The sequence below is a fragment of the Gymnodraco acuticeps genome, unplaced genomic scaffold, assembly GCF_902827175.1.
Source record: "Gymnodraco acuticeps unplaced genomic scaffold, fGymAcu1.1, whole genome shotgun sequence".
Classification (NCBI taxonomy): domain Eukaryota; kingdom Metazoa; phylum Chordata; class Actinopteri; order Perciformes; family Bathydraconidae; genus Gymnodraco; species Gymnodraco acuticeps.
This window is the reverse complement of record NW_022990341.1, coordinates 9,535-23,483: the sequence shown is the minus strand read 5'-3', so window position 1 is coordinate 23,483 and position 13,949 is coordinate 9,535. Positions and strand designations below refer to the sequence as shown.

The following is a 13,949-nucleotide window of genomic DNA, read 5'->3' as shown; positions in this document are numbered from 1 at the left end:
ATATATTATCATTATGTCAGTGGTCTAAAATGGTCATACAACGGTGCCGACAATATTATCGTTTATCGCAATAATTTCCGGGAAAATGTATCCAACAAAATTCATTATCGTGAGAGGCCTATACATGAAACACACACACACAAACAAATCTACAGACTTACTCCAAACTGCCAAATATATTAATTAACACACTCTCACTCTCATATACTCTTGACTCTATTTTGGCCTAGTAGAACAATAAGCAGCAGACTTTTACTTTTTATAATTTCTACTGGATCTTAGATCTGCGCATGCGCAATACGGGTCGGCAGTGGCGGCTCCGGAGTATTTCTGTTGGGTAATCTATGGTAGGGCTAACCCATACAGTGGTGGGGCTCATGTCAGTATTTGCAATGTAATTACACACTCCCCTTGACAGTGAAACGCCACGCGTGAGGTTTAGATTATTTCCCTGTCTCAATCCAAATTGAAATGTATGAAATAAAAAGGCACATTTGTCTTGTAGTAAATAAAAGGGCGACCTGGAGCCAATCCTGCAATTTACCCACAGGTGAAAGAGTTGACCTGCTGAAAACCCAACCCCTGCAGGGGGGTCTGGGGGGATTCTCCCCCGGGAGATTTTTTGAAATACTAACATAAAATACACATTCTGGTACTCTCTTGAGAAGAAAAATAAATACATCTATTACTATACGACATATTTAAAAAAAAAATGAATTCCATTTTAGTTTTTTATTACTTTGTTCTGAAAGCTGAACCTGCTGCTCCTCACAGAGAGAAGAGGGAAGAGGCTGTGTGAATTACTTTAGGGATAAGGGTGGATAGCCCCCATTGTTCTGTGTGTCAAAATGAAAGACAGCCCACACACCTATCAATCATTAAATGATGATTTCTATCAACACGTATAATGTTGTATCGATGTATATAGAGATTTACTACCGCAAAAGTATTCTCCGTCGGGACTTCCTGCAACAACACCACGCCGTTATCGTGATTCTGATTGACCAGAAGACATGATCAAAGATGTTCTATTAAGAAGACGATCACTACGTGACAAAAGTTTTCAAAACCGTTTCTAGTCTTCGGTATTCTTGTTTTGGCGTGAGAATAGTTTGGGCAGCGTGAGAGCGTGAGATTGAGAGTGAAAGCGTGTGTCACACGTCAGATGCGTGAGAGTTGGCAACCCTGATCTATGGCTACAACCAGCAGCAGATTTGCTTAGTTTAGCATAAACACTGTAAACAGAGGGAAACAGCTAGCCTGGCTCTGTGCCAATTCCCAAATCGTAGAAGTGCTAAAAAGGACATGTACTGGAAATCTCTTTGTTCGGCCAAGAAATAGCTATTGCACGTTTTACATTTGTGTTTATATATGAGTTTACCAAATGGGATTAAAAAGGTTGAAAGTTAGCTTTAAATGTTTTATTAGGCCATAAACTGGCTATATCTTTCCCCTTGTTTCCAACCTTTATGCTAAGCTAAGAAAAAAGCTAACTGACTTTGAAATTCATCGTAAGAACGCAGTGAAGAATATTTCCAAAAATGTCAAAAATAATCCCTTCGATATTGGCTGTGGATGACAGAACAACACCTCAACAAGGAGGAGACGTTTATAAAATGCTGGTATGGATTTCATCCGCTTTGAAATCAAAGTTACTGTTGGACAACTGAACTCAGTGTTTAACCCCGACTGGAGCAAAGACTCAGCAGTGCCGGTATCCACTACAAAAGAACCTGAAAACAGTCAATGACTCCAAAACGAATTAAAGTAAGACTTCAACATTTTAGGGAATACGCTAAAATGTTTTCCCTTGCCTTCACTTTTTATGCTAGGCTAAACTCAGCTAATTGACTGCTGGCATTAGACCTCCTTTTCTGTAATTTAACATGATGAGGTATTTTTGTAGGGGGGGATAATAGGTGGAGGCAGATCAAGAAAATTGCTACCATTCTCTCAAAATTTCCCAAAATGTTGAACGTTCAATCTAGTTTCGTTGCAAATCATTCCATAACTCAGAGTCTATGCTTACATGATAATATTTGTCCTTGTGCAGATTGACAGGCGACTGTAATAAGAGTAGCATAATGATTAGAGTCTTCGTCAGCTGTCTTATCCATTAGCAAAACATTGAATTACAGCGACCCATAACCTAAAGCAGTAAGTATAAGCAGTACATTCTCTCTCATAAATAATACCGCAAAGACATACAATGTCCCAGCTCTTCATAGAGCAGAGATACAGTTCAGTAAAGTCTTTGTAAAATACATCTTCTGTAGTTAAATCCTTGTGACTGTGAATCTGTCTCTTTCATCAAAGTCTCGCTATGATAAAAAAAAGTGTAATATTATGTTCTTCACATAAAGAAATGACACAGACGTGTGTTTAAAAAAACAAAACACCAGTGCATTAGTTGACATAGTAAAGCCAGTAGATGACGTTGAAGAGGGAGAAGCTGAAGGGGAATATTATCCGTGACATTCTGTCGATAGCGTTCACATCCGTCAGGTCTGGGATTTTGATTTTGAGCTGAGAGGTTCTTCTCTGCAGACGCGTTCTCCTCGAATGTACGTTCCTCTCCAGGCTGGAGCACGGTTCGCTCGGCTTCCTGTTCTGGACTCCAGAGTTGTCGAACACCATGGAGGAAGACTTGTGGGTCTCGCACACCCTGGTGGTGATCTCATTCCCTCCCACCTCGTTGTGGATCTCCAAGGTTGTCAGTAAAATGTTCCCCTGGGAGTCGACCTGAGCACAACAGACAGGAGCGCAGTTAAAAAATGAGGCTGCGGTGACTAATGACACATGTGCAGCGAGCGTCGAGCCGCCGCCGTCTCGCAGGCTGACGGATTACGGCCTCCAGAACCAGGTTTCCTGTCCCAAAGTTAAATCACTTCTAAGCTCAAGGTTGGCTGTAATACTAATGTCATGACAGCTACTGCTTCCCACACAAAAACACATTGAAAAACATCTATAAATCATTCAGACATGGTGGCAAAAATAGAAGCACAATATGTACACAGTCATCGAACAGCGTGGTTACGAGACATGAGAGGAAGTGACAAGGTGAATATTTATTTACTTACTCTCACTAGTCATTTTCTACGCTAAGGCCCATATCAGACCTCATGTTAATGTTGGACTGGGAGATAGTTTGAATAAAAAGATATATGATAGTTTATCGTCTGTCAATGGAATCTTATAGTCGTGATTCGGTTTCATTGATCAATTGATAAAAACAATTATTTGATAGTGAATTCACCAATGTATAGTTTACAGGCAAAAGTCAAACTCAGTAAATACTTTCATTCTTATTTGCTTGTGTGAAAAAGTCCACTTTATTTAGCTAAGATTTTATTCCTATGGCGCTGTGGATAAGATTAGATTGAAATAATTACAATTTTTAATTACAATTCTAACCCCTTTTATGATACAGCTAGCTGCGACTTTACTTAAATAATAATAATAATAAAACTGCAAATTATTTCATGTTTTAATCATGGCTGGACAAACAAAGGATTTGTCCCTTGTCAATTCAATTCAATTCAATTCAAAACCTTTATTGAATTGACAAGGGACAAACCCTTTGTTTGTCCAGCCATGATTAAAACATGAAATAAATTTGCAGTTTTATTATTATTATTTAAGTAAAGTCGCAGCTAGCTGTATCATGTCTTTAGACTTTTGTTATTATTTTTCTAAAGTAAGCATTTGGGTACTCCAAAAAGGGGCAGGACTTCCCTCGTTGTTTAATATGTCTCTGTTCAGTAGTTTGGTTGCATTTTTGTTCCACTTAAACACAATAAAACACTACAAATGTATTAGAGGGGATGATATTCCTATGATATGGTGATTCTGACAGAAATGGCAGGTTAAGATGTGATGAAATATGTTGTTTTTGTTAGATTAGGAGGTCACACATTTGACAGATGTGGACACCACAGGCAGTGACAGACACTCACCCTGCGTGAGGGGCGCCGCCCGTGAACCTGATTGGACTGTTTTACAGACGAAGACTTGCAATTGCCTCCTTCCAGAAGGGACTATCCAGGAGAAACACAAGAGATACCCCTCTGTCTGAGCTTTGGTTGTATTCAGGTGAGAATCATTACGTTAAGTACACGGGGAGGAGAAGGAAGTTGTTCCACTGTATCGACCAGAAATGTCCAGTGTTGACAATTCATTTCATGGCTAGATATTTTGGGTACAACACACATTTTTCTTGGATATGAAAGTGATTCTGAGAAACCTAAAGCTGTGAATTGTGCAACGAACCATCTAGCCAGGTGCAAAATTAGGTATTAATGTTTATATTAAGAATGTACCCCAAAGCAGATCAATTAATTTACCTAATTAACCAACAAATTATCATATAGTGACTTATTACGTTATACAAGTGAAACGAAAATTGCATTGCTGTCATACACAATGACTTATGATCACTTGGCTAACCCAACTCGGACATTTCTCAAGTTAAGTGCATAACATAGAGCATAACAAGTCAAGGGTTTCTTATTTATGATAGGTGAAAAGGTTGCTAACCACTCTTAAAAACAGTTTTTCTGTTCTTATCTTTGGGAAGTTAAGAGATTGTAACCTGACTTTCTGGTGTTTTAAAAATGATTCTTACCCTGGGTCTGTCTAAATTCTCCCGATCATTGTTGGCCTTCTGCGCCCTCTCCGCCAGCCTCTTCTGCATCTGAGGGCCTCTTCCAAAGAAGATGTAGTTCACGAAGGCATATTCCAGCAGAGCGAGGAAGACGAACACGAAGCAGCCCATCAGGTACATGGTCTATGGCTTTCACGTACGGGATCTTGGGAAGAGTCTCTCTCAGATGGGTGTTGATGGTAGTCATGGTCAGGACAGTGGTGATCCCTGGAGGAAAATTAGACAAAGAATCACCCAGTTGTAAATTAAAAGACCAAAATCAACCCGGAAATACAAAAAATTAGGTCGGTGAACAAATACAGATGATGTTTAACCATAATACGACTATCCAGATCTAAAAATTGTAGGAATAACCTGGTCAAATGTCTTTGAATTTTGGTTTTTGTTAAAGTTATATTTTATTCATTGTTCAAACGCTCATGCAATACACTCCAACACATTTTCTTTTAGCATCAATATATTTCCAATTCTGATTTGAACACACCAAAGCCAGAAGAACAACTGGATTCTAGCCATGAAATGAAACCTGCCCAGAAGTGATGAAAACAAAATACAGCGTGTGCTGGCTCTTATAGACATTTTTAAGAGAGAGCACTGAGGTACTATCAAAGTCTCAAGACAAAGCATTTCAATCAGCCGAGGTTCTCCATTAAACCCTGATCATAAAATCTAAGGATAAAGCCTCGAAAAAGGGTTCAGATGAAAGTTTGTTGAAGCCTCTCCTTGTCGAGTTTGATGACTTTATCTAGCAGGAAGTGAACAGACTCAGCAGATGCAGGATAAACAGCAGTGTAGCAGTTCTCTCGATAATGTGCACCATCAACAGTAAATGTGTCTGAGTTGTTTTTGTGTCTCCTGGATGGCTCACCGACCTGGACTATTTCTGTCCACTCAGACTTACGTAATTTAACGAAAAACCGTTGCTCTGTACAGTGAGGTACAGTGTGTGTGGGGGTGTTAAGAGCACTGCATTGATTTCTGCAGAACAAAGAGAAGAGCAAGAATCTAAACTCAGAGGAGACGGTTACTCAACCAAGACCTGAAGATTTTATATAATATAGAAATATAATACATATATATAGTTCACTGTTTTCTCTGACGTAACATCGGCTAAAGGTATGAACTGAGATGAGCTCTTGTAGATGATAACGGCCATTTGTTAAAACACTCCGATCATCATAGTCAATTTCCCTTTCCATTCCCAATCCATTAGAAAAACTGTTCGGTAAACTGTGCTCCAAATGTTGATTATCATTTAAAGTGTATGCTATAATTGGAATATGTTCACACCAGCACCTTGCTGTCAGACGGCCAATTCTGACGGAAACTGAAGCTGTTATCTACAATTTCGGAAATCCACCAGAATCCATTGAGAAGAACCGTAATTTTACCTTGCAGTTGCTGGTCTACAGTTGCCTCAATCGCTTGGTTACATTGTGTTATTGTGTGACTTTTGTGTTTTAAGGGGATTAGATAGTGCTCAACAAAGTCAACCAATAGTGTAGTTAGGGTAAGGGTAAGACTGTAACTGCACTTAAAACAATCTGAACCATCCCTCTAAAGACCAATTTAAAAGTAATTTCCTACTGCTTATACATGTTTTTATTGTAAGTTGCTATGGATAAAAGCATCAGCAAAAGGAAATGTAATAATGCTGTTAGAGGTTTTAATATGTGTACTGCAAGTGTTCCTGAGGGTACCGAAACTACCATAATGGCAGAGAGAATGGAAACCTGTGATTGAATTTGGATAATGACTGTAAATGCTCTCTTACGGCATAGACCTGAAACCTGAACGCGTCCGACCTTAAGGAGATTTAAATCGTAAAACCTTCCTCAAAATGCATCACATTCATCTTTACGTCACATAATCTACACAGCTGCTGAATGCTGCAATAACAGGCTCTTTCTTACAAACACATGATAAATGAGGATTCCTATTAAGGCGGAGGTGAATGCATTAGAGATGGCGGGGTGTTTTCCAGAGGTGAAATGAGCCTCCTCTTTGTTTCAGTCCTCAGGCCAAAGGGAAAGTCTTAGATCTCCTAATACATCACATGAACGTAACACACCATAAAAGTTTCATATTTAAAACTAAAGTGTAAAAAGAGGTCAAAAATGCATAAAAAGCATCTTGTTTTTTTTGAATGGCCATTAAACTAATACTAGGGCTGAAATAATACTTGGGTTGTGGTGCTGAAACATAAATGCAGGGACACTCAAGCAAGGTGGCTAATCTGGCTATTTTGAAGCATAGCCATTACCCGCCCTGCTGCCAGTGATTGGGTAGAACCGTTATGAAGTGATCTAGCAGCAATCAAAACATGAATAACTTACAATAGAGAGGTGCAGGAATGAGTCCTTAACCCTAACATGAATCAGCTTTTTACCACTTCTTGTTCACTGGTCTTGAAGTCAATCTTTTTGTGTGTGTTTTGCTTAGAAGTCTGAAATAATGTCTCTACTCACCATGCTGTAGTTCCTTTATAACGTTAGCTTTTTTTTTGTCATGAGCAACGTTTTTCACTTAAAAAACACCATTTGATCCTTTGTCAATATAAAATAGATATTGGTGTGGCTTCAACTCTAAAACAATGTCCTTCCCTAAGGCCTTAAATGCATGGTGAACCTTTAGAATACATAATCAAGTTAAACTCTTCATTCGGCTACACACCTCTGAGACTCCTCCCTCACACTGGTAAGGAAAGAGTTACTTTCTGTCGGTTTTATAATCATAAATAAAACAGACTTTTAAAGGTCAGATCCTCTACACCCCACATATCACCCCCTCAGCTCCCAGAGCGGTAAATCACATGAACTTGACATGATCTTCCACAAATATTCAATCAACTGCACACCATCTCTAAGGGGACACGATGCCATCAATCATATACATCTTACATAACTAGAGTGTGAAATGCGCAGTGTACAGCGATTGTTAATTGCTTGCAAATGTTTAGAAAACTGTGGACATGTGAGTGACGGTGAAGCCATAGAGGGGAGGTCAAACATCGTACCTAATGCAACTCTGGCAGCCGAGGCATCGTAATTTATCCAGAAGGACACCCAGGACAGGATGGTGATGAGGATGGAGGGCATGTAGGTCTGCAGGATGAAGTAACCGATGTTTCTCTTCAGCTTGAAGCTCAGAGACAGTCGAGGGTAGGCACCTGCAGGTAAAGATGGAGAAGAAGAAGAAGAAGAACAATGGAATCTCTCGTTAATTCAAGAACTGGTTTCATCACTTTGAAAACAAGACAAGTTCAACTTGCAAATTAACTGATGAAATGTTGCCTTGAGATTATCTGTGTGCATGAAACATTGCCACACACACACACACACACACACACACACACACACACACACACACACACACACACACACACACACACACACATACCATGTATACATCACTTCAGGGGACCTCCAATTTGTCCCCATAAGGGAGGCGAGTCCCCACACGTGACTGTGTAAACAGATTTAGGTCCCCACAAGTATAGTAATGCTAGGCCACACACACACACACACACACACACACACACACACACACACACACACACACACACACACACACACACACACACACACACACACACACACACAGTTTGACTCAAAATTCACATACTTATATTTCTTGTTGATATATTTGACACCAATGTCACCCCTGTTTGTTAAATAGAAGGCTAATATTGAAGCTTCATTTAAGCTAATCGGCTGTGGAAAACTGTGCTATATGTTTTCATTGTACAGACATGGGAGTTAGTTAGTTAGTTAGTTATAAACGTTATCTTTATCTTTGGCTTCAACCCAATTAACATTAATTACTAATATGTCAATAATGCAATAGTCTAAATACTTAGAAATAGGTAAAGTGAGGGTGGTATTAACCTTCTCGTCTTACTCTATGCAAGAGAGCAAATGTGAAAAAGGGTATTTCTGAACATTTTCATTGATAATTTTTGCCACCACTCTCACCCCTGTACGATAAATAAACAAGGATAATATTTAAGCTAATTAGCTGCTAGCTGCGGTAGCTGTGTGTACTGTGGTTTTAAAGTACAGACATGAGAGTTAGTTGACAATCTCAAACTATTCCTTGAATTTGACTAACTCAGATGATTCATTACTTAAAACGCTAAAGTTAAAAAACATTATGGGATTTGTATCATACCATGACCCCTTTGAACCCACTTCAAGCTAATGATAAAGGAATTACATTACATTACATTGCATTTAGCTGACGCTTTTATCCAAAGCGACTTACAATAAGTACATTCGACCAGGAAGACACAAACTTGAAGAAAACAGAATCATATAAGTACATCAGGTTTCATAGAGCCAAACATTTCAAGTGCTACTCAACTGGCTTTAGATAAGCCAGTCCTTTGTTAGTATATAAGTGCTTTGTTAATAAATCTATCGCTCGAAGTGGAGTCGAAAGAGATGAGTTTTCAGTTTGCACCGGAAGGTGTGTAAGCTATCTGCTGTCCTGATGTCAATGGGGAGCTCATTCCACCATCTTGGAGCCAGGATAGCAAACCCACGTGTTTTTGCTGATGGGAACTTGGGACCCCCTCGCAGCGAGGGTGCAGCGAGTCGTTTGGTTGATGCAGAGCGTAGTGCACGCGCTGGGGTGTACGGTTTAACCATGTCCTGGATGTACGAAGGGCCAGATCCATTCGCAGCATGGTAAGCAAGTACCAGTGTCTTGAAGTGGATTCTAGCAGTTACCGGAAGCCAGTGGAGGGAGCGGAGGAGCGGCGTGGTGTGGGAAAATTTAGGAAGGTTGAAGACCAGACGAGCCGCTGCATTCTGGATGAGCTGCAGAGGTAGGATGGCACATGCAGGTAGACCAGCCAGGAGGGAGTTGCAGTAGTCTAGGCGTGAGATGACGAGAGCCTGGACCAGAACCTGCGTCGCTTTCTGTGTCAGCTGGGGACGTATCTTCCTGTATCTGCAGCAACGGGTTGTAGCAGCGATGTTTGCAGTGAAGGAATGGGGCCTGTACTTAAAGGAGTGTAATGTATTCATGAGGCCGACAGCATAAATGATTCTCTTGTATTACAAACATTCCAGGACAGTGATTATTCCTCCAGGCATGGATAATGTTGGAACATTTCTGAGGAAATAATAGGGCTATTAGAGCTCGTTACAATCAGGGTCAAATCTTGATGCAAATAAACACTAAGGGCTGTCTGCAGACACTTTAACATTTAACAAGGAGCATTACAGGTGCTAAACACTATTTAATATTTATTTTATTATTTTACTATACTTACTTGTTTGCCTGTCCTTGTTTGTCTACCCTCCCTCATACTGTAAAGCGTCTTTGAGTTGTGAAAAGCGCTATATAAATAAAATGCATTATTATTATACACTGTATTTTAACCCAGGAGATGCTGTTTGTGTCCCATGTAAAACCAGAGTAAACTCCTCAATGAGTTCCTGTACTGATCTAACACCACTTCTGTATATATTTTTAAACGGGAAAGCCTATTGTGTACACAGAGTCTGCAGGAAAACAAATGACATCTTCTGATACTTAGGGGCTTCATGTAAAACCTTAAATATCATCCCTAACACATTTGTACCTATTGGGGAAATATGTTCCAAGGTCCATAACTTTGACCCAGTTTATCAGTTCATGCTGTCCTGACTGAGCACACGCACCTGTAACCTTGGCTGCTGTGCTCTCAGTGTTTTGTCTCCCTGTTCCTGCCTGTTGGCGTCAGCTGATAGAGGTGTTATGATTCTATCTTGTTATTCACAATGTTGATTATTCTCTCTGAACTAGCTAAACACACGGGTCTGAGGGAGAGTTCTTCAGAATTGACGTGGCAACTCTACCGTGAAGTCAGAACCTCTGACTCTTTAACTTGTCAGTGTTTGACATCAGAGCTCCAGCTCTCCATCGTGTGTCCTTTGAGTCTGTGACTCCTCCTGCATTACTACACAAAAGTGTCCTCCACAGTACCCACGTCCCTTCACCCTTTCACCCGATAAACCTTCCCTCCCTTCATCGTTCTCTCCCTAAACCACTTCATCCATTTCTCCGTACATTTCAGTTGATCCCTTCCTCTCGGTATCCCTTCATCCCTTCTTCCTTCCCCCTTTTCCTACATTCCTTCTTCCATTCATCCCTCCTTCTCTACATCCAATATGTTCTCCAATCATCTCTCTACACCTCCATTCCTACTTTCTTTCATCCCTACCTCCCTCCTTACATAGGCTACCTTTGACTAGGGCTGCTCGATTGTGGCAAAAATCATAATCTCGATTATTTGGGTCAATAATTGTAATTGCGATTATTAAATGCGATTATTCATTGACTTTGAAAACATCCATTTATTGGAGATGAAAAAATGTGAACAGTATGTTTTTAACAGTTGATTACCCTGAACTTTAAGTATAATTCAACTGAAAAACCAAAAAAGAAAAAAAAAAATCGTTTTATTTCGATTACGTTGTTTTCGTAATCGTTGCAAGCCATAATCGTAATCGCGATTAAGATACGATTAATTGAGCAGCCCTACCTTTGACCTCTCATTCCTCCCTCACTACGTTGTATCAACTACTCATCCTGCACTTCATCCCGTCATCCCCTATCCCGCCATCCCTTCATTCCTTCAATTCCTTTTCAGCGGATTGTAGAGCTGACCTGTGGAGAAGACGACGTTCCTGGACACCAGCTTGTAGTCGACGATGGAGAACTGAGGGAGCTCGATTCGAGTCACTCCGGTCACTGCGATGTCTCCTCCTTTCCAGTAAAACTCGATATCATCTGTAGTGTAACCATCTGCAAACCAGCATACAAGAAAGGTGTGCATATCGTGAGTAGGAAAGCAAAGAAAAAATGCAGCCATGTCCTTTTTTTTTGGATGGCTTGAATTAATAATGTAGTTATATTTGCTTTAGGGAAATCTGTCGGCCTAATAGCTCCAGTAGATCAACAGTGCTAATCATATTCGGCTGTATGTGTTGATGGCATGAGATGTAAATCTTCATGGGGGTGTGTGTGAATGCAGACACACACACTTGCACTGATGCATGGGATTTATAACCGCCAATATTCAGAGGTGGAAGAAGTACTTAGATCCTTTACTTAATTAAAAGTAGAAGTAATGTGGTCTTAGAAAATCAATAGAAGTCTTAAATTGAAAATGTTGTGCTATGAGTAATGGAGTAAAAGTGGCATTACATGGAACTACTTAAATAAAGTACAAGCATGTGAAAAAGTACAGACAAAGTAGCTGTGAATGGAGAGGCTGCAGAAAGTAATCTCCAGAGATACGACAGTTTAATAAATCCAAGGCGATTCAGCCACCGGTGCACTTTCTGTCTCTGGGAGATGAGGAGTGTGAGAACTCCTTTTTCTTTATGGGAATCACTGCGCTCTTCATATTTCTAAAGCGATGAAAAGGTAAAACTGTCTGCTATATTTCACTGAGAACAAGATGTGAGGCCTTAAAACTTACAACTCTCAATTTCCAGAGTGCAGTTCTGCTCGTCCAGCGGGGTATCGCCTCAGATCCATCATGCAGGCGGCCGTCGTCGTGATTCTGAGGTATAAGAGACAAGGAAGTCAGATTCGAAGTTCAAATGCTTTATTTTCATATGCACAAGGGAGTGGTGCAGTTATCATGTATTTCTGCAATGGACCCTGAAGGCAGCATCTACCTGGTTCTACCTAGGTACAGTTGAAAAGTGCTAGACTCCTCAAATAATGCAACATACAATACAGAAAATAAGAAATTAAAACGGGCAATAAAGTACTGGCATAATTGGTGCAAGTAAGTTGCAGGAAAAAGAAAATATATACATATAAACTAGAATAAGATATAACTAAATGTAAATGAGTTGCTCTACAGTAGAAATACAAAATGTATACTATGAGGTTTATATAAACTTGGTTTTTCCTTGTTTTGTCATTTTCAAAACATACTGTAATGGAGGAGGAAGCAATAGTCAATTTAAAGAGAAGTCCCCCATTATAGTTTCTGTAGAAAATCATGCATCTCATTTCAAAAGAACAAGTCAATACAAAGAGACGCAAACATCCCAGCAACACAGAAACATTCATTATGATGTGTGAAGCTCAGACTCTGTAATTACTGCTAATGGTGCTTAAACATTTAGCCACTTTATGCATCTCGGGCAGATTGGATAGCAGTGTGATGAGTCTGAAAGTTGGGGAGTTAATGGGACAAAAAAGCATTAGCGAGATTTTCAAAATGTGTAAATAAATGAGTAAATAAATCTGTTTCTCAAAGATGCAATTGTCGTTGGATCAGACTGGAGGGTGCAAAGGAGATCTGGCTAAAAACATACAGTAGTTAGTGTTTATAAAGTGTATATTAAATATATTCAACATCTTATAAGACACATGAATGTGCCTTCAAGTGGTGGCTCCATATTGTCTTGCCTATAATGCATCTTGCAATAATTATAATTTCCTTTTTATTTCGCTATTATTATTATTGTTATTATTTCTCATATAATAAGCAAATTATAACCAGGACCATGGCTACATATAAAAGACAAATATGCAAATGAGGCATTATGTTATGTTACATTTTGGTGATTTTATGAGAAATCTGCAGACAAAACTGCACAAAGTTATTAAAACAAACTCATAATTGTTGACTTTAGATGTGTTCTTTCCACTAGTCTGAAAGGAGAATGGAGCAAAATAGCCGAAATCAAAGATTGATCAGTTTACGAAAATGTTTTTGGCTATATTGTCAAACCTAAACATATTTAAATCTATCGAGATGAGATTTTGAGTTCGCATTACATGGTTGCACTGCGGAAATAAGGGTCCTGCAAACTATGTTATCATGTAGATTAAAATCTTTCCTCACCGGAGGCCGTACAGTACGGTGCCGTCCGGGTGCAGCCGGATCATCCGGTTCTTGACGGTGACTCCGTGGACGAAGGACTTCTTGTCGTTGAGGAAGTAGGTGTCGGGGACCCACAGCTGGTCGGCCACTCGGTTGTCCAGCGTCAGGTTCAGAGGGATGCCCAGGTACGCCAGCCTCTTATCCCTCCAGTACTGCTGGAAGTACATCGTCAGCGTGTAGTCCTGAGGACACACACACACACACACACACACACACACACACACACACACACACACACACACACACACCACACACACACACACACACACACACACACACACACACACACACACACACACACACACACACACACACACACACACACACACACACACACACACACACAGAAGAATGTACTTATACTTAACCATAAATAAAAGTCAGATT

General features: G+C 39.9%; 1 protein-coding gene across 1 annotated transcript; it reads right to left on the bottom strand.

The window, feature by feature from the left end:
• Window positions 1–966: 966 nt before the first annotated feature.
• Window positions 967–13,744, bottom strand: LOC117550889 (gamma-aminobutyric acid receptor subunit beta-3-like; the record flags this gene model as incomplete). The annotated part of the gene is given in 9 exon segments (XM_034223461.1): window positions 967–2,742; window positions 3,957–4,037; window positions 4,625–4,783; window positions 4,785–4,870; window positions 7,680–7,832; window positions 11,321–11,458; window positions 12,138–12,177; window positions 12,179–12,221; window positions 13,524–13,744. Coding segments are annotated over 9 exon segments (1,257 nt in total), but the record flags the coding sequence as incomplete, so codon positions are not given.
• Window positions 13,745–13,949: the final 205 nt, after the last annotated feature.